This window comes from Delphinapterus leucas, chromosome 13 (assembly GCF_059928025.1).
Source record: "Delphinapterus leucas isolate spDelLeu-1000000601 "Yukka" chromosome 13, BTC_Dleu_Yukka2, whole genome shotgun sequence".
Lineage (NCBI taxonomy): Eukaryota > Metazoa > Chordata > Mammalia > Artiodactyla > Monodontidae > Delphinapterus > Delphinapterus leucas.
This window is the reverse complement of record NC_143141.1, coordinates 81273623-81293860: the sequence shown is the minus strand read 5'-3', so window position 1 is coordinate 81293860 and position 20238 is coordinate 81273623. Positions and strand designations below refer to the sequence as shown.

General features: G+C 45.6%; 1 protein-coding gene across 1 annotated transcript; it reads left to right on the top strand.

Annotated features, from left to right (window-relative positions):
- Nucleotides 1-1892: 1892 nt before the first annotated feature.
- Nucleotides 1893-4811, top strand: MSGN1 (mesogenin 1). Its single transcript, XM_089922507.1, has one exon. The coding sequence runs from the start codon at nt 3715-3717 to the stop codon at nt 4279-4281; it is 567 nt and encodes a 188-aa protein (XP_089778633.1). The 5' UTR covers nt 1893-3714; the 3' UTR covers nt 4282-4811.
- The last annotated feature ends 15427 nt before the right edge of the window (nt 4812-20238 follow it).

The window sequence follows — 20238 nt, the reverse complement described above, 5'->3', positions numbered from 1 at the left end:
TCTCTATGAGGTCAGTATTAGTATTTCAATTCTACAGACAAAAGCTGAAGCTAAGAGAGATGCATTAACACGTCCAAGGTCACAATGACTCAGGAGCCAATGTAAGGTTAGTCTGACTCCAATGGCTGCATTCGTGTAACAGTACCACATTCCATCTGTCCACCAATGTCTGAACAGCCACTAAACTACTAAAAAAATGCTAATATTGCAAAGGAGACACACCACAGAGGGCTCCCAGGGCCACCATTTGTGGGGTTGAGCCCTGCAAAGAGGTGCTTGGCCAGAGGTCATGGCGCTGGAATAGGTCCAAGCTCTGCATTTTCCTAACTTGGTGCCGAGATGCCTTATGGGCTAGCGGTGCTATGGGACCACTGGTAGTTTCAGACTCCAGCATTGAAGCAGCCTATTGCCTTCTGTTTCCAGTTGATTCTTTGAGTCAATTTGAGTCTATTGTCTTTGAGTCTATTGTCAATTTCCTGGACGTGGCTCTACCTGGCCCTTAGATACAAAGTTTACAATCACCTCTGGCTAGTGTGACATGCCCAGTTGTCCATGCCTCTGTCATGACTGTTATTGGGGCCATGACTGTCATTTCATTCCCTTAGAAGCTTGTCATTCTGAAAATTAGACACCAAACCACTCATTAATCTGTGTAGCAAATCCTGGGTCCTTCTCTATGGGTATAACCACAGTGAAAAGTTTACTGTAACAACCTGGGATTTGAAAGCTGAGACAATCTGTACTTGTATGTTACTCTTTGGAAAAGAGGACCAGGAAATTTTAAAGTCCTCTCAGGAGAATGCCTTGGGGTTGGAGACTTCTTTTTAATGTGTTACAATCAGAGTCACAATAGCTTATAAATTTTTTTGAATGAATGACATTTAAGTTCATATTAAAATATTTATTCCAATAACTCAGTACTGTGGGAACTATGCATTCTGACTGATATGAAAGCTTATCTATCACTTAATCTGTATTAGCTTCAAGGGAAGAAAAATGACAGATCTGGGAGTCAGGCAACTTTGGCTTTTCTATTCCCATCTTTGCCACAGCCTTTTGGTGTGACACTGAGTGAGTCATTGTCGTCTCCAGAATGCAAATAAAAGGATGGACTCAGTAGTCTCTAAGTCCCTTCATGGGTGTGATCATGGGTTACTTCCGATCAAGTACCATGTTCACACAGTAACGTGTTGCATCGCATTTTAAAGCTGGAAGGGGGTTTAATGATCCTCTGGTCTACACTCCTCATTTCATAGGTGCTCTTTGCAAAGTAGAACAGATGCTATTATCCTCCTTTTACAAATTAAAATTCTCAGGCCCTGAGGGGGTGAGTCATTTGCTCTAAGGGAGGGTGAACTCTAGCGCATATTCCCGCTACACCACACTGTCAACGAGGCTTTACTGGGTCCAGTTTAGTCTTGTCCACTTTCTGTGGCCTGGTCCTCAATGCAGATAGAAAAGCACCAACTAGCATGTGCTCAGCTATAGGCCTTCGCATGCTAACAGCGTTAGGCTATCCTGTGCCTCCATTTTCCTCTGAGGGTAGAAATGCTTCATTGCAGGGTAAAAGCAAGTCTGGTTCTGGTTTGTTTCTTACCAGAGTGAGAGTCTACATTGACAAACATGGAAACCAGGCAGTTTTCCTTGTTGTAAGAGCAGGTTTTCTGGGTGACCAGGCTCAGGGGAGAGAGGAGTCAGAACCCAGTAAGTCGTTCTGGTACTGGTTAATTTGACCGTGCACATACAGTAACGACGAGAACAAAACCTACATTTATTAAGTGTCTATGTATACCAAGGATTTGACAGATATTGTCTCATTTAGAAAATGAAATTCCCGAAAATGGAAGTTTAAGAAACCAGCAATTTTAGAAAGAAGCTTTAGAGAGGGAAAAATATGATGGCGTCTGGAAACAGAAATGGTCTTACGTGGTTTAGAATACAAGGCCTGAAAGCCCATGGTGACGGGGACCACCACATCCACCTGAGGTCTACTGAGAATACCCTTCTCTCTGAGTTGCAGTCACGTCACCTGCCTCTACCGAAACCAAAGGTTTTTTTTTTTAAAGGTGGGCTTTGGGGTCTTAAGAGGGATCTTGTGTCAACCACTTCCTAGTGGCACTACCACTTCCTACCAGGGAAATCTTTACTGATTCTCTTAAGCTCTTAGAGCCTCAGTATTTTTATCTGTAAAGTGTGTTTTGTTCTTTTTTTAGATAAAGGTTAGTTATAACAATATATAAAATTCCTTGAATAGAATCAACAGATTCTAGGCTTTCCAATAAGAGTTGAAGGGAGAGAAAGAGGAGAAGGGAAAGGAGAAGTCATTTATTACATTTATTATGTTTCATTAACGTTATTATTCTTCAAGATACGGCTTAGGGTCTTTTAGTAAATGGCAAAATTAAGAGCATTCTTCCACAGATTACCTGCTTGAGCTATTTTCCCCCTGAGCCAAGCTAATTAAAAAATACCACAAATGTTCTAATTATACCATTGACATTTCGATAACTGCAAAGGAACTTTAATAACCATGTTAAAGGACACATTAATATGAAATGTAACTCACTGTGAGTCTGATGTTCATACTAATTTCTAGAATTAGTAGCACAGAGAATAAGTTGCATTTGTGGGACAAATGGGGAATCTGAGACCCCCTTTCCAAAGCACAGGGTCTATCTCTCGGAGCATTAGGAAGTGAAGCAAACTAGCAAGACCATCCAACTTAACACATTCAGCGGCATTTGGAGCTATGGTGGGGAAAACAGGCTCCCTAGTTAATTTCACACTTCCTCTATACATTTCAAAAAACAAGGTGTGACTCTGCAGCTGGATATTCAAAAGACCTTCAGAAGGCTAAATGCCAGGTACTTTCCAAACTTCCCTGCCCTAAAGGAGCTTTCTGTTTCCCCGTGTCTGTATGCTGGGGAGAAATCCCAAACTGCTTAGTATAAGCTAGGGCTTTAAGCTTCTCGAAGGATATTTCCTGCTCATTACGGCTCTGGGTTTACTGGAGCTGCTGGCTTTTGTCATTCTCAGTGTAGGAATGCTGGGGGCTTGTCTGCACTCTGCAAAACCCAAAGAAATTTGCTAAAGAGGAAGGAAAGGAGGAAACGGGCGTCCAAGGTGTGCCTGTGTTCCCTCCTCCCAAGAGCCGCGTGAAGTAAGAGCCGTTGTCTGCGTTTGACAAACGAAGAATCCAAGCTCAGAGGGGTTACCTTGTCCCTAGAGCACACCGCTTCTCCAGCATTGCACCCCCTCTGCTCCGAAATCTCTACGCGGTCGTGGCCCCTCTGGGGCACTCTGCACCTCCCCACCAGGCCCCTCACCACCACTTCCTTGCTGCAGATTGCCCTAGGTTTGTTTTTCTTCGCTCCCTCATTAATGAGTTCCACAGGACATGCTAAGTCTAGTTATGCAGCTTTAATTGGTTTAGTTACAACAAGATAATTCCTTTTTTCTTCTCTCGGAGGCCTTTCTGTTTAAAGACATTTTAGCTGGAAGATGCTAATTATCAATGAGGAGAAAGCGACACCTGAAGAGTTCATTCTCCATCTTGGTCCTTGGTTTCTCCTTTGAACTCCCTCTACCCGGCCCTCGTTCCCACTTCAGCACTTCTCCCCGACCATCATAAAAGAGACCTCTGCCCTGGCCGGGCGGCAGAACTTTGCTTCTCACTTGCCACGGAGTCGTTCTCTCTGCAGTTGTGTCGCAGGCATGGACAACCTGCGTGAGACCTTCCTCAGCCTCGAAGATGGCTTGGACTCCTCCGACAGCCCTGGCCTGCTGTCCTCCTGGGACTGGAAAGACAGGGCAGGGCCCTTTGAGCTGACCCAGGCCTCTCCCACCCAGAGCCTCTCTCCGGCCCCATCGCTGGAGTCCTATTCTTCTCCTTGTCCGGCTGTGGCTGGGCTGTCCTGTGGGCATGGAGGCGCCAACAATGGGGGCGGCGATGACTGCGGCGGCCTTGGGACTGGCGGCCTGGTGGAGGTGGGCTATGATATGTTAGCTTTCCAGCCTGCCTATCTGCAGGGCGCTGGTGGCCCCAAAACCCAGAAGGGCACCAAAGTCAGGATGTCCGTTCAGCGGAGACGGAAGGCCAGCGAGAGGGAGAAGCTCCGGATGAGGACCTTGGCCGATGCTCTGCACACCCTCCGGAATTACCTGCCACCCATCTACAGCCAAAGGGGCCAGCCGCTCACCAAGATCCAGACGCTGAAGTACACCATCAAGTACATCGGAGAACTCACAGACCTTCTCAACAGCGGGCCCCAGAGCACCTGAGCTCTGCCCAGGGACTCAGGGACTTACCACCCAGCGCCCTGGGTGGGGGCAGAGGACCTTTAAAGACCTGGACCACCTCACGGCACAACAGCACCTGGTTATCTTTATACAGTGAGCGTGGTGACCTTGCTGTCTGAAAAGTTCTAAGGGAATTCCCTCTGGACTAGTCAGGACCACCAGAACACTTAACTGACAGTCAGCAGGTACTTTTGCTTCCAGTTTTCCCACCATTTCTCAAGAGACTTGCCCTTTGCAAAGAGACAGTTGGCTTTGCCCTCTTCTGTCTGTTCGAGGTATTTTAAAGGGTCGATGATTTCAAATGTATTTTTTCAATCGTGTAAAATTGTTACAATTAATCTTCTCCTGCCATTTTGGGGGCGGGTAGCTTTCTTTCTGTTGCTAACTAAACCTGTATTTTGTACGGGATCCAGGGTGACACCTGGATTCTTACTTAGAAAGATTAGTGTCAAGTAAAGGGCTACAGCACTCCTGTTTTATTTTGTTTGTGTGCGTGTGTGTGTGTGTGTGTGTGTGTGACTAAAATCAGGCCTTTGCTTTTGCAGGGAAGAAAATCACTTAAATGCAGAAGAAATTAGTGACATGGTAAATAGAAACTCACAGGCAGACAGACTACATTAAGACAGACTGGAGAGTTTAAAGACCAGCCCCTTCTCTCTTAAGGGAAAGAAAAGGAGGCTTTATAGGGCTCTTGGAGCCAGAGGAGGAAAAGGATGAAGACTCAGCATCACAGCCGGGGCTTGAATAGAGCTGGGAGGGTGGGCACTCCCTGAGCCAGGCCGGGTGTGAATATGACCTCATTGAATCCCTTCACTTACTCATTTCTCAAATGAAGAGATTGGCCCAAAACTCTAGTTTGAGTCTAGAGATAAGTGAAAGGGTCAGGATTAGAACTCAAGTCTCTGTCTAACCCTCCAAAGGGATTTATTTCTTTAGCCATATCTCCTTCTCCTACACCCCCCAAATCACCTCACATGCACGCCCGCACGAACACACCTCCCTCTTCCCAGTACCTCATCTTAGGGTGGTGACTGTAGCACCCTCAGCTTGGCTGATCTGATGGCACATGACATTAAAATGGAGGCTTGGAATTAAGGAGTTTCTCAAAAACTAGTAGGCTTTTTTTTTTTTTTTTTTTTTTTGGCGGTACGCGGGCCTCTCACCGTTGTGGCCTCTCCCGTTGCGGAGCACAGACTCCGGACGCGCAGGCTCAGCGGCCATCGCTCACAGGCCCAGCCGCTCCGCAGCATGTGGGATCTTCCCAGACCAGGGCACGAACCCGTGTTCCCTGCATCGGCAGGCGGACTCTCAACCACTGCGCCACCAGGGAAGCCCTAGTAGGCTTTTTAGGGCTGAATTTTTCTCCCAATTGTTATTAACCAGCTGCATTTTTTTTTTTTGGTGAATTGTCTCCTGTCATTTTTTTCTACTGTTTTTTTTTTTCTTGTTTTTAATAACAAATTACAAAGGCAGTAGGTGTGTTCACAATTTAATATATAACTTCTCCACTTTCTTTGCTGATACAAACGTATACAAATAAATATAGGTGTATATACATTTTTTAAGAATGCCTTGAATTCTGCAAATTGCTTTTTTTTTACTTAGCAATATATAGTAAAATTCCTTCCAGTTTAACACAAATAAATCCGTATTGTAAGTACCATTATTTCTTTGATTTTATAGATGAGGAAATTGAAGCACAGACTTGCCCTAAGTCACACGTGAAAAATATAGTGGAAAGTAGAGGTTCAGACAATGTTCCATAGCACAGGTATGCTATGCTAAACACAATTTGTTTAATTAATCACCTTTTGAATGAAATTTAGGGTTTTTTCAGTTTTTTATTACCAAAAACTGCTGTTCACAAACATCACGGACAACTAGCTTTATCCACTGATATTATCATTAGCCTGAAAATTTCCCAGAAATGGGATTCCTGGATCAGAGTTGTGCGCTTGCACACTTTAAATTTAAATAAATACAGTTAGGTTTAGAAAAGTTTGTAGTTATTTACACTTGCCCAACATTATGGGACAGAAGCAGCTGGTCCACGTTGTCCCTGGATATTATCAATCTTCTGAAATTTTCAATGGATTAAAAAAGGGTTATGCTGTTCTTGTGTTAATTTTCATTTCCCTGTGTACAATCTGAGATGGCTTATCTTTTAAAATTTTTTTGTGACTGTTGTTCATTTTGGTTCTTCTATAACTCGCCAGTGTATGTTCTTTGCCATTTTTCTATTGGGTTATTTATCTTCTTGTTAAGAATTTGGGAGATTTCTTTGCACACTGTGTGTACTGAAAATTTTCCTTCCAGTCTCTCATTTCGTTATCATCTTTGTGTATGATATCTTATATTTATGATTTTGATATCTTTTGTTCTTTGAAGCTTTTCATTTGTATATGATCAAATCTCTCCTCTTTTTTAATGGCTTATCTGTTTCTTCCCTTTGCTTAACTTCTCCCAGTTCCAAGGCTATCCAAATATTTTGATTTTTCAAATATTTTAATATTTATAAATGGATCTTTAATATACCTGCAATTTATTTTTGTCCATAGTGCAAAGAAGGACTCTAACTTTATTTCTGATTAATCTTCTTATAACTGCAAAATAAGTATAACTTGTCATTAGGGGTGGTGGGTGACAGTGGGGAAGAGCTGCTAAAATGTCATCCTATGTATACAGATCTTCGTCTACTTCTGATGTATTTCTTGTTGATGCCTTAGAGGAGAAACTAGAAAATGTTGAATAATATCAAGATTTTCTTCAAGGGATTCCACCCTGTGCACGTACAGGTGTTCATGTGAGCATGTGTGTGTGTGTTTGTGTGCAGATGTACGTGTATTTGTTCCTTTGTGTGTGTGTGTGTGTGATGTTTCATGTGTCGGGGGAAGAGAATTAGAGAGGATAATAATATGGGAAAGGGAGTGTTCAGCCTTTCATCAGCGTCTAGACCAACTGGTATTTTCCTTGCCATTTTAAAGAGAGTGGAACCCAAATGTGCTTGGCTTTTGATTTTTTCTTTCTTTTGCGGTACGCAGGCCTTTCACTGTTGTGGCCTATCCCATTGCGGAGCACAGGCTCCGGACGCGCAGGCTCAGCGGCCATGGCTCACGGGCCCAGCCGCGCTCCACGGCACGTGGGATCCTCCCGGACCGGGGCACGAACCCGTGTCCCCTGCATCTGCAGGCGGACTCCCAACCACTGCACCACCAGGGAAGCCTGGCTTTTGATTTTTTCAAGCTCAACTTTAAGCATGGTTTATACATCGCTTGAGTACTTTTGGTTGCCCTGGGGACAAAATACTGTGGATGGGTTAGAAGGTCCTATCTTTAGTTTCAAAAAATCCTGGAAAGCCACCAACTCAACTACTAGGTGGGCTTGCCCTCAGGACTCCGAAGGTCCTCTCCAGAGGGGAGGCATGTGGAAAGCCTGGAGAAGGTGACAGCTTCCTGGTCTTACCGTCATCACCTGCAGCCCCGGCAGGGCGTCACCAGGAGAGGCAGCTGCACGTCAGCATTCAACTCCGCAGTAATCCCCAGTGAAGTCGCCTCCTGAGTGGGGACGATAGCTAGCTGGACCGGGTTCCTGATTCCTCTAGAAAGCAGTTAAAAGCAGTCGGCTCAAGCGTAGCTCAAGATTACGTTATTTCTGGTGCTTGGATAGGGAACCACAGTTTGTGGGCATCCACTGTGTTGTGGTCAGAGTTTTCACACTCATAATTTCATGTAATCCTCCTAACCGCCCCTGGGGGTGGACGTTATCAGTCCCATTTTGAGGATGAGGAAACAAAGGTTTAGGACAGCTAAATGGTGTAAAGCCACATGATTAGCTGCGGGCACGTGGTTGGCTAGTTGGCAGCGGGTGACTTCAGCTCTAACTCCAAAGCTCGGGCCCCTCCTGCAGAATCGTTTCCTCCAGGCGACTCTGTGTGCCCTGGGCTGAGCAGACAGAGAGCTTTCTCGGCAAATGCTCACTCCCAGGCTTCTCAGCTTTGTCTCTGCCTCGCCATCTCTGGGGCCCTCATTTCTTTTACTGTCTGAAGCATTTCTGAAAGGGCTCTTCATCTTGTCCTCTAAACTATTTCCCTTTGAACTTCTGCCTCTGCCCCAAACATTTCCTCCAAAATTCCTTTCACCTCCTTGCTGGCGCCTAGAGTCCTTCTTAATCCACAGAGAAACCTGACTTCTTCTGTTCATTTGTGTTCAATAAAATGTTCCACAATTCACACCAGGCTGAGGTTTCTTTGTTCTTCTTATGGTTTAGGCCGCGTCAGCTAATTGGGAGAGAGGTCAGAGCTGGGGTGGGAGAGAGCCTCAGCAAACTGACAAGTCGACAGAATTACCCTTACTTTAAGACATCTTAAAAAAAAAACAACAGCAAAAGAAGATGCATATGCAAGTGAGTTTTGGAGCTGCCGCTCTGAGCTCTCATTACAGTAGCTTAGTATGTTATGTGACTCCTCTGAGGCGTTGTTTGATTCCCATACAGGCTCCAGGCTGCAGCAAGGAGACTGGACCTGGGCCTTGACCCCTGTGGGCGCAGTCCAAGCTGGCTTGAAGGCAGCAAGAGCTTGGCAAACACCTCTTGTCCTCCTGCTGGGAAGCCAAGATAACCTCTACCTTGCAATGAAACACTGAAGACTAAGCAGTGCCTCTCAGAGCAGCGCTGGATGGACTTGCTCTTATTATTTTGGTTCCAGAAAGTCCCAACCCTGAGGAGGAAGAAAGCAAAAATCTTCTGAGAAGCCTGGGGAGAAAGCACACTTATTTGTTTGTCTCTTGGGGTTGGGGCTATTGACTCTCCTTTCCTTAGCAGAGTCTCCCATTCAGTTCTTTCTCCTATAAACTCTATTGACTTCTACTTCTCTTCATTAAGTTAAGTGGGGAGCCCAGCAGGGCTGGAGGTCAGGGCTGTGCAGGAGGGAGGAGAGTTTAGAAGGCACCGCACAGGCTCTTCCCAGCCCGGCCAACAGTAGTTGTAGATTCATCATCTGAGGTGTCGGTCTCAGGGGCAAAGACTCAATATACTTTTTCTCTTTTAACAGCCAACAATAGGAGATCACTAATATTAGCCCATTTTGCAAATAAAGACACAGGCTCAGAGAAGCCAAGTCACCTTGCCCAAGGTCACATAATTGGTGCAGGGCTCAGGAATCCACCCAGGGCTGCTTGACTCACTGTTTTGACAAGACTAAGCTCCAGGTGCCCGAAACGCAGCCAGGAACAAAATAAGACACAGCAAAGTCTCCGCATTCAAGCCTCTCCCACTAGTCTATGCTCTCATTTGAAGAAGGTTTGCATTTGCATGTTCAAGCAACTTTATAGGATGTACAGAGATCAGGGCATATTTTAAACTGTGATACCTTTTCTACTCTCCTCCCACATGATATGGAGCCTGATCATTCTTTCTCTCCCTCTCATAGACTGGAATGTGAGAAAAGTATGGGAGTTTTGTAACAAACTTGGGGCTTTTGTATGCCTCCAAAGGGATCACAGATCAGATTTCAGAAGTACTTGTTCCCAGGGACTACAGTCTACACATCATTTCCTTCAGTTTCTTTTGGGTGCAAAATGAAAAAACGAAAAATGGCAATCATAGTATTAATAATAATGGCACAACAACGAATACTTATTGTGTGTTTGCTCTGGGTAAGGCACTGTTCTAAGTACTTTGCATGAAATAACTATTTTAACCCCTTATGAATGAAGAAATAACTACTTTACTACCCTATGAAATAAGGACTAAAGTTTTCCCCATTTTATAGATGAGAAAACTGAGGCACAGAGAAGTGAAAACTAATCCAAGTTCACGCAACGTATCAGCAGCAGACCCAGGAATCAAACCCCAGCACGTTCCACACCAAGCCCTTACTATTATACCAGGTGTGTCTTTATATTGGTTTAGTGATTACAAAACATTTTACATACATTATCCTATTTGATTCTTTAATTCCTATTTAACCTAATTATATATGAAGTTGAACAAGGATTGTTATGTCCAGTTTACAGATGAGGCTATTAAGGCTCATAATGACAAAATATCGTAACTAGGAATAAATGACAGCTCTGGTACCAGAATCCAAGTGTTTAAACTCCTGGTCTCGTACTTTCTGGCTAAACTCTTCTGTCTCCAAAGGAAATCTAGTTGTGCCTTAAAGCCTGCCCCTAAGGGGATCCTCATAACAACAGAACAACAAAATGTGCTCTATGGTAACATTTTTTCAAGGTGGGTTTTCCATGGAACCTTTTCTGAATTTTTGAATCTCATCAGTGTGCACACAAAACAATCTGTATCTGCATGTAAGGAAGGGTGACGAAAGCCTAAACCCTTGAACAGAATTTTATTCCCCTTCATAACTCGAGAATTTGCATCCCCAAGAGATTCCCATCCCTGTTTTTACTGCACATCTAATTACTTCCTAGCAGAGAAAGCAGCTGACATTTAAGTAATTTAAGTTCCAGGATTCTAACACACATCAAAAGCCTAGTATATCCTGGGGTAGCTGAGAGGCAGGCAGTGGGCTGAATACCCCGGCACTGAAACAGAGGGGAGACATGCAATAATGGTGGGAGCTGCGAGACCAGATATGAGGGCTAGGGAAGGAGACGGGAGTCAGATTTCAGCGGCAGCCCTTTGGCGGCGGCGGCGCAGATGCAGAGCAGAGGTGCGCGCAGCCCAGCAAGGGAGAAGGACAAGTAAAGAGATCAAAGGACCCGATGCCCCTGGCGGGACTCAGGGAAGGCGTCACACAGGAGGAGGCTCTTGAAGTTGTCCTGTAGGGAGCCAAGGGTATCCTGAACAGAGGAAACAGCATGCGCAAAAGCACAGAGGTCTGAGAAAGCGCTGGGGTTTGGGGATCAGAAGCTGGCTGGTTTGGTTGAAGCTCACAGGGTGAGTTTGGCGGCAGGTAAGGGAGATGGACAGGATAGCAGGACCGGGAGGCTGAGGGCTTGAACCTCCTTCCAGCTGTGGGGAAACTGACTCTCAACATGAGAGAAGCCTCTCTCACCCACAGCCTAACTCAGGTGGTTACATAACCGTGTCCCGATCAATGCACCTGGCATAGGACATCACGCACTTGTAATGAGCAATTGATGATGTGATCCACTGGCTCAGTTACTAAATCCTCAAGTTTCTCTTGTTTTACTTCTTATGTTGTACTTCTTTACATATCCACGAAGAAATCCAGTCTTTAGTGATATTTCTTAAAATCATCTTTCCACTTCTGCTTTTCCTGTATCTCACTCATATTTTATTTTTTCGAAAAAATTTCCTCCCCACTTTTGTCCTTCCCCACTCCCGCTCTCCCCACCATTGGCCCCTCCCTCTGTTCTGATCACACCCGTCCAGCTCTAGAGCTCTCCTAGGGAGGGAAGGGGGAGAAATGAAGCAGATAAAGCCAGAATCTTCTTTCGTCGCTAGGTACAGTCAGGCAGTGTTCATCCTTTGCTGCTTGTGAGCACAGACCTCCACGCAGCGCTGGCTTGCATTTAAGGGCCCCTTTCATTTTGTAATCATTCACGCAGTATGGATTATCAAGCATATGTGAAGCCAGCTGAGTACTAGGCCTTGGAGCAACAAGTGGGTGAAGGGTGATCAAGATGACACAAATTTAACACAAGTCACGTTGTGCTCTTTCTTAACCTACATGATCTCATTTAATCCTCATAATGACCTTGTGAGGACAAAATGTAGTCTTCGTTCTCAAGAAGTTTAAATGGAGTTGGGGGAGATAGGCTTGTACCTAAATAAGCATACATAGGCAAAAAATAAAGCGATAGACATTTTTAAAGGGTGCCTAAAATCAGTGGGAATAAGGGAAGGAAAGAGGGGTTCTGTTAGATGGGGTCCCTGGCTTCGTAGGTTAGCTGGCACTGAACTTGAACCTAGATGGAGAAGTGGAATCTTGATAGGGCACAAGGGCAGTTCGAGAGAAAAAGAGCAGCAAAAGCAAAGGTCCAAAGGCAGGAATCAGTGAGGCACGGTATGAGGGCACCTGGGCTGAGACAGAGAGTAGCGAGTGAGTTTGGATACAGGTTACAAAGGGCCCGGATGCTAAACTAAGGGGTTGGACTCAGCAAACACATTTGTTCTGTAAGACTATGTGAAGATGAATTTATTCACTGAACAAGAGCTGATGAGCTGATGGCATGTTTCTTAGCCTGTGTTTGGTTTTTGGGAGAGAGACAGGACCCCAGGCCTTTGCAAGCTTACACTCTAGTGGTGGAGGAATAAGATTCCATGATTGGTTGAGAGGACTGTGGCTCAGAGAGTGAGTCTGGAGGGGCATTCTCTGGGGATTGGAAGTGCAGGAAGGAGGGGCTGAGGGGTTACAGAATGAGAGAGCTGAGGCTGGAGGGGTGGGGCAGACACAGAAGGCAGAGCATCCCAGTGGAACCGGAGAGGAGGGTGAATGAGGGACCAGGAGACGCGGCGAGAAGGGAAAGGTGGGCCCTGCTTTGGAAAGCTCTGGACAAGCCAGTGCAAAAGACATTTCCAAATTCTGATCCGCCCGTGAGCATTCTGTTGTTCCTGAATGTTCGCTTCAGTGCATAACTATCAAAACAGAGTGCCTGCCGAGTGCTTCCACATCTGAACACACTCCCAGCAGGTCTGTGAGGTCGATGCCACCATCCCCATTTCACAGACGAAAACGAGGCTCAGAGAGGAGAAGCAAGTCTTTGCAGTAAAGGGCTAATTGGTTCCAGAGCTTCCCCAAGCCTCCCCAGCAGCACTACCCCAATTCAGATAAAGAACCTGAACATAGAAACTAAAGAGTGATGATCACACGGGAGGAATGATTACTCAGGAGGCTTCTGAGCGTAGCACTATCTGTGATTAATTCTTAAATGATAAACTTCAGGAATGGGGGAGGGACAGATGTATTTCTCCATTTACAGCGAGTTAAGGAAATGCAAATGCCTCCCTATTTTGATCTTTCAGTTTTCTTGTTTAGGGGGTGACCCAGCGGTTTAAAAAAGCATGCAAATCCAAGTAAAACGCTCCAGTCACTTTTCGGGCTCTGTGGTTCTTGCAAAAGAGGTCCTTTCAGTCCGTCCTGCTCCGGTGTCCCCTTGCCCCCGCCCCTAATCACCGCAGCGGGCGAGCCTCCGAGGGGCTCCCAGAGCGGGCTTTTCACGCTGTTGACAAGGCTGGAGGCGCGGAAGTGGGCCCCTGGGGGGCCGGAGGGACCAGGGGCTCCGTCACAAAGGGCTCTAGTTAAAAGGAACAAGAGGTGCTGGAGAAACGCCAGGGACTTGTTTCCTGTTTGTTTGGTGTGTGTGTATTTCAAATACCAGGAAGGAACAACAGTTTCCATTCCGGAGCCCGGAGTACGCCCAACAACGCCGAGGACCTGTAGCCCTAGGGCAGCGCGTCTTTGCGGAAGCAGGAACCCGAGGCAGATCCTATTTCCCCCACTTTTGGAATTCCCCGTCCATCCTGTGAACGGAGGCTTTTTTCCTGAAATGCTGAGGTCAGTTTCCCTACCCACCAGGCACCCAGTCGCTGCTTCTAGACCCACCTGCCCTCGGGTATCTGAATTGGGCGGCGAGGGGACAGCGAGCCCTGTCCCCGCAGCCCGGCTCAGCGCTCGCCAGGCTTCGAGGGGCGTCGGCCGAGTGTTCCGCTGTCAGGGAGGCCCCTTGGCTGGAAAACAAGGAATCCATTCAGAAGATTTATTTCCGGGCGAGTAGGCAATCCTGCAGACCTGGTCCTGGACTGAGGAGAGGGAAAAGCAGCGCAGATGCGACCCTCAGCGGCGCTCCAGCGTGAGCCTGGGGCGGGAGGGGGAACGAAGGCCACGTCCCTTCCTCTCAGCCAGGCTCTAAACAGACTTGGTACCAAAGCAGAGCACAGCTTTGTTTCGTGGTCCGGGAAACGGAGAAGCCCGGTGGTTTAGTAAAAAGCGCTGTGCTTTGGAGTTCCTTAGCAATGCCTCCAAAGTCACAAGGTTCATAAACTCCAGGTAATTGTCTTATCTGCAAAATGGGGGAACAAAGCTTACTTCATGGCCAGGAGCGAGAGATTAAATGGGACAGTGACATGCACAGTGATGGATGAAGCGAATGCTAATTTCCTTCCCCTTAAGTTCAGGAGCTCTGGTGAATTATCTGACATTTTTCTCAAAAAGTTAAATCAGCAAGCTCAGCAGAGGAGAGTTGGCAGGAGGTGAATTTCTTGTCCCCAGTGGGGCCAGCAGGGGGTAGGTGGCCTCATGATGGTAGAGACTGGGCTGGCAGTAAATGACCCAGCCTGGAGGCGGAGACCCAAACTAAACTACAGAAGGAAGCTGTTGCCTTTAATTCAGTCTTGAAATCATAGTATTACTTAAAATATGTTTCAATTCATTTCATAGCAAAATAAAAAAAATAAAAAGTTCAGACAGTATAGAGGAACTGAAAATGCAAAGTACAATTAGCTTTCCTCCTTGTCTAGACAACTACTACACTTAAAAAAAAAATTATTTATTTATTGGCTGTGTTGGGTCTTCGTTTCTGTGTGAGGGCTTTCTCTAGTTGTGGCGAGCGGGGGCCACTTTTCATCGCGGTGCACCGGCCTCTCACTATCGAGGCCTCTTGTTGCGGAGCACAGGCTCCAGACGCACAGGCTCAGTAGTTGTGGCTCACGGGCCCAGTTGCTCTGCGGCATGTGGGATCTTCCCAGACCAGGGCTCAAACCCATGTTCCCTGCATTGGCAGGCAGATTCTCAACCACTGTGCCACCAGGGAAGCCCTACTTTTTTATTCTGGAGTTTGCCTTATGATTTTAAATGATATATATGAAAGACAAAGAAATCGGCATTTATCCTTTTTCAAATACTGCGTCTCCTAATTATTCCATTTTTTTTACATTGGCAAGATTTATAACAATAAATCTTGTTTTCTAATTACAATGAGTTGTTCTGTGTTTTATTTATAGGTTAAATCTAAAAACTGATAAACAGCTTTTACAACATTATTCAGTAAATTTTATGCTGTGAATTCTTAGTCATAGTAGAAGTTAATGGTGTATTTGGAGCCTAATGGAAGCAATATAGCCACGAGTCTGCATGATACATAGGGCTTCAGTAGTTGTGGCATGAGGACTCAGTAGTTGTGGTGCGTGGGCTCTAGAGCACAGGCTCAGTAGTTGTGGTGCACAGGCTTAGTTGCTCTGTGGCATGTGGGATCTTCCCGGACCAGGGCCTGAACCTGTGACCTGCATTGGCAGGGATTCTTAACCACTGTGCCACCAGGGAAGTCCCTAGCTGAAGAGAATTTGATAAGTGGAATGTACATCTAACTGATTTATTCAGAATGTAACAAAGGGGATTTCTCTGGTGGTCCAGTGGTAAAGAATCCACCTTCCAAAGCAGGGGATGCGGGTTCAATCCCTGGTCGGGGAACTAAGATCCCACATGCTGCAGGGCAACTACTGAGCCTGCGCGACTCAACTAGAGAGAGAAAACCCGCACACCACAACTAGTGAGAAGCCGGGGATCACCGCAATGAAAGATACCACACTCCTCAATGAAGATCCTGCTGCGACAAAGACCCGACGCAGTCAAAAAAAAATAAAAGTAACAAAGATGCAGGTGAAAAATGTGAACAAAATGAGACATGGAAAAATAAAGGTTTAACACATGTCTAATAGATGTTCCAAAAAAGGAGAATGGGTAAAGTAATACTTGAAGATACAATGGCTGAGAGTATCCTAGAACTGATAAAAGACAGGCATCCTCAAATTCAAAAAGTATTACTAATTCTGAACATAACTCTACTTGGATATAACATGTTAAGGCAAAGACATTCTTGCGTTTTAGTAATTATTCCTGCTTAGGAGTCTGTGGTAGTCTCCGGTGAAACTAAAGCATTCTTTACTGCTCCAAACTGACCACCCAAAGCAAAATTAGTGGGGAGAGAAATTAGGCAAAAAATGAGACAGATGGAACAATACGGTGTGCCTAATAATCAGCTTTCATCCATAGGTTTCTTCGATTGTGAATTCCTTGTTTAAGTTTTTATTTTCTCATTCATAGAGATATAGCTACTGTGTCAAGCATGGAGCTTTATGTCATAAAAGTATAAAAATACCTTACGTATTAATTTTTCAGAAGAGAAGGGATAACTAATAGACAAACCTTTCATATAAGCAAGGGTTTGACTGTCTTTCAAAAGTAACTTTAGTGAAGCAGAGATTCTGGAAGGACTTACTTCCTAGGAGAGTACAGATTATATCTGGGAGAGATTTCCAAAGTGGTTTCAGAGTAATGAAGGAGGGGGGTTAAAATATCATTTTCTATTTTGTGGTGATTTTGTCCTCAATCCCACCCTGTACACAGGTTCTAAAGTCTTCACGGTTGTTGTCTAGTTGGCCTCAAGGGAATGTGGGCAAGTAAGAGCTAGTAGGTTATGCAGTCAGTTCTGACACCAAACAAAAATATTCATACAAGAGGATTCAGAGTCTTGACTATATGTGTATATGAAGAAAATTTACTATTTAGTTTAGGTGCTAGAGCTGATCTGAGCCTAGGTGATGTCTCAGTATTATGTATCTAGCTCTGTAGCTTTCTTTCTAGTGGTTCGATGAAAGCCTTTGGATAAACTGTTACCCATAAATTCTTTCAAATGTAGATAATGTAGCAAATCTGATTGGGAAGAAAGAAGCTTCCATTAATGACTGAATCATCATAGGATGATAAAAAAATGAACATGGAACCATCAAATCTCAACATTTACCTCAAAGGTCATGGACGCTTTGGGTAGGGGTCCAACTCCAGCCCTGAGCGGTGCTTGTGTCTGACTCAGCTGATGTGCTTTCCCCAAGAAAGGGCTTGGGGAAGCCAAGGGTGAGACTGCTAATATATTAGTAACTTGGGGAAGATCCCAAACTCCAAGCCTATAGCCACTTCCAAGGCTAAATGTGCCCTTAGAGGGCTTGGGTCACACCTGTACACAAGTGTAGTGGTTGAGGAGAGATGCCCACACTCTCCCAGTGGTCCTACAGGATGCTGTAGCCACACTGGGCAGCCAGGGCCTCATCTATTTTTCTTCCTGAGCCAAACTGGTCTGAATAGAGCCCCAGACACCTTCTTACCCCCTTCTCCCTATTCAGCTTCAGGTGTCAGTCTACCAGCCCCCACTTTATAGATGAGAAAAATCTTGCCTAAATTACACAGCTAAGGAGAGATGGAGCCAGAATTCAAACTCAGGCACTTGACCCAAGGCCTGTACTCTCAGTCTTTTTTTTTTTTTTTAATAAAAATAGAAATTTTTGTAGTCTCATTGACCCCATCTCCCTCAGCCTCCAGGAAGTGTCTGGTATAATGTAGGTGCCCAATTATGGCTGTTAAGGAATAAGTTACTATGATGTGGCAGGGACTCTGCTGGACCCTTGACAAGTATTTCATCCATGCATCTCCCTCTGCAAAACACATGACATCATCCATCTGCAACTTCTGGGGAAACTGAGGATCACATGGTTAAGTACCCTTCAAGGTCACACAGCTAGTGAACAACAGAGGTGAAGTTAAACTCAGTTTTTAGCGCTCTCCATGATATTTTGTGGTTTCTATAAGACACATAGCTCCTTTCTGAAGTGTGGGCTGTTCCTTATTGGTAATAGGCAACTGTTTATATACATAAATCCACCCACATGTGAAATCTGCCAATTATGCTATGGCTAGAGGGCTAGGATTTAGTGAAATACTCTACAGATGGCAAATCAGGGCTGTGTTGACACCGAGGAAGCCAGGAAGTACCAGGGATTTGTGGGAAACAGGAGGCCTTTCTGAGCTCTACTTGCAAAATAGGCAATCCTTTGGCATGATTAAAACCGAGTGAGATAACGACTCCCCCTACCCCATGAGAATGAAGTGTAGCCAAGACTGTCCCCAGATGCCGAGGCTCACCAACTACACGCAAGTCCAGATACTGCCTTTGCTATGTACAGACTCCGCGGCTGTTCACATGAGGCTCCCCACATAGTCCAGGGACAGGAAACTACGTGAAGCAAAGACAAGGGGGGCGGTGAGCCTCTGAATATCACTTTTAGCCATACCGTGCCCAGGTGGACAAGAAAAACCTCATCAACTACCTGTAACAGGAGCCCCAGGTCTGAAAACAGAAGCTCCAAGAAGAATTAATCTGGATCAAAGACAGCACAAACTCTACTGCTAAGTCTGCACTTGAATGCCTTCCCCAGCATCCTGCTTTGAGAGGCACTGAGAGAAATTTACCAAACAGTGTCAGTAAGAGGGCTGGGCGGGTGAGGAGAGACAGAGATAGAGAGAGAGACAGATAGATATACATAGACAGACACAGACACAGACACACACACGCACATACAGACAGATGCAGAGAGAGAGAGGGAGAGAGCCATATCGAGGACAGGGACTAATCTTCCAACTCGTATTTTCAAATAGCCGAGAGCCCTGAGGTCCTGTGGTCTCTCTCAGCTGCAGACCTACAGTAAGAGCCAGGTACAGTTCATCTCACGGCAAGACTTGCAGCCAGGTACAAGATGAGGCCCAGCCCAGACTTTTGGCCTTTTATCTCTGCAGACAAGCTCTGCTTTCTGCTGGGCCTGTCAGCATGGACCTGTCCTCAGTGGGGCTTGCAATCACTAGGAGAATCCACTATAGCGGCCCTTCCCCCTCTTCCCAGAAACAAGGCAGGATCCAGAACAGGTGCCCTGCAAGGAGGCCTCCGCCATCTGCCGACTCCTTCCCAAGGCTTCCCTTTCCACAAACACTGAATGTTCTGGAATGTTCCACAAACACTCCAGGAGAGGCCCCCAAGTAGGGCTGCCAAATAAAATACAGGATACCCCGTTAAATTAGAATTTCAGATAATCTGGGGAATATTGCAATTATTATAGTTGCAATATTTAGGACATACTTATGGTAAAAAAGTATCCATGTTTATCTGAAATTCAAATTTAACAGGGCATCCTGTATGTTTATTTGCTAAATTGGCACCCCTATTGCAAAGTCTTGGTTTTGCTGAGCAGGAAAGGAAAACTAGGATGAGAAAGAATATATATTTATCCAAATTACAAAAATGTTTTCTGCAGCTTTTGGTTCGATGTGCATATTAAATGGGTAGCTGAGAAAGACCTGTGAGATATTTGGCCAAGACTAAATGGAATCAGCCTGGGAGCGAGTGAACCTGACTATGTGTGTACACATAGAGAACACCTCTCTCCTTATTGGAATAAGAACTTTCCATGGCAGGAATCTCATGGGTTACGACCCTTTTAATGAGGACCTGCTATTTACCAGGGATTGTGCTAGGGACTGGGGATATGGGGGTGAAGTTAATCTCCCCTGGTAACACAGCCCCTAGGCTGTTGTGTGAGATCTGAAACCGCCTCCTGCACATGGAGGTCAAGGAGAGACCAAAGAAGGGGCAGATCACTCCAGACTGGTAGGCAGCAGGTTTAATAAGCAAGGGAACTTACATACCAGGCTTGTCTTGGGAGGCTGCAACACAAGTAGGTCACCACACCTGCCCCCAGGAATCTTAAAAGTTTATATAGAGGCCTTAATAGGGTTCAGTCATGTACGTCGTCCAGATGGTGTCAACAACACAGGGCTCTGTCAAGTCTCTGTCATTGGAAACGATTCCCACTGTGGGAACAGTGGGCAGAGTGTACCTTCCAAGGACAGGGAGGGGGTGAGGAGACTCTGCCCTGAGGGCAGTGTGAGCATTCATTGGGGGGGAACTGTGGCAGAGCCAGAGCCATTCTGGATGAATGTGTAAAAATGATCCAAAAAACGCTGGACACTGTCCCAACTGATATCCTTCAATGATACCATTTCCAGGGGCAGGAGGAAGCTCGAATTTGGCAGGTCTTGTATCTCAGGGCTTTGGGGTAATGAAAGTGCTTCATTCCTGGTCTTGACACTCATCAACTGTGTGACCTCGGGAAGGTTACTTAACTCTTCTGAACTGA

Bases quoted from the DNA above. Each gene is read 5' to 3' on its own strand.
- MSGN1 (XM_089922507.1), top strand. From the start codon at position 3,715: ATGGACAACCTGCGTGAGACCTTCCTCAGCCTCGAAGATGGCTTGGAC.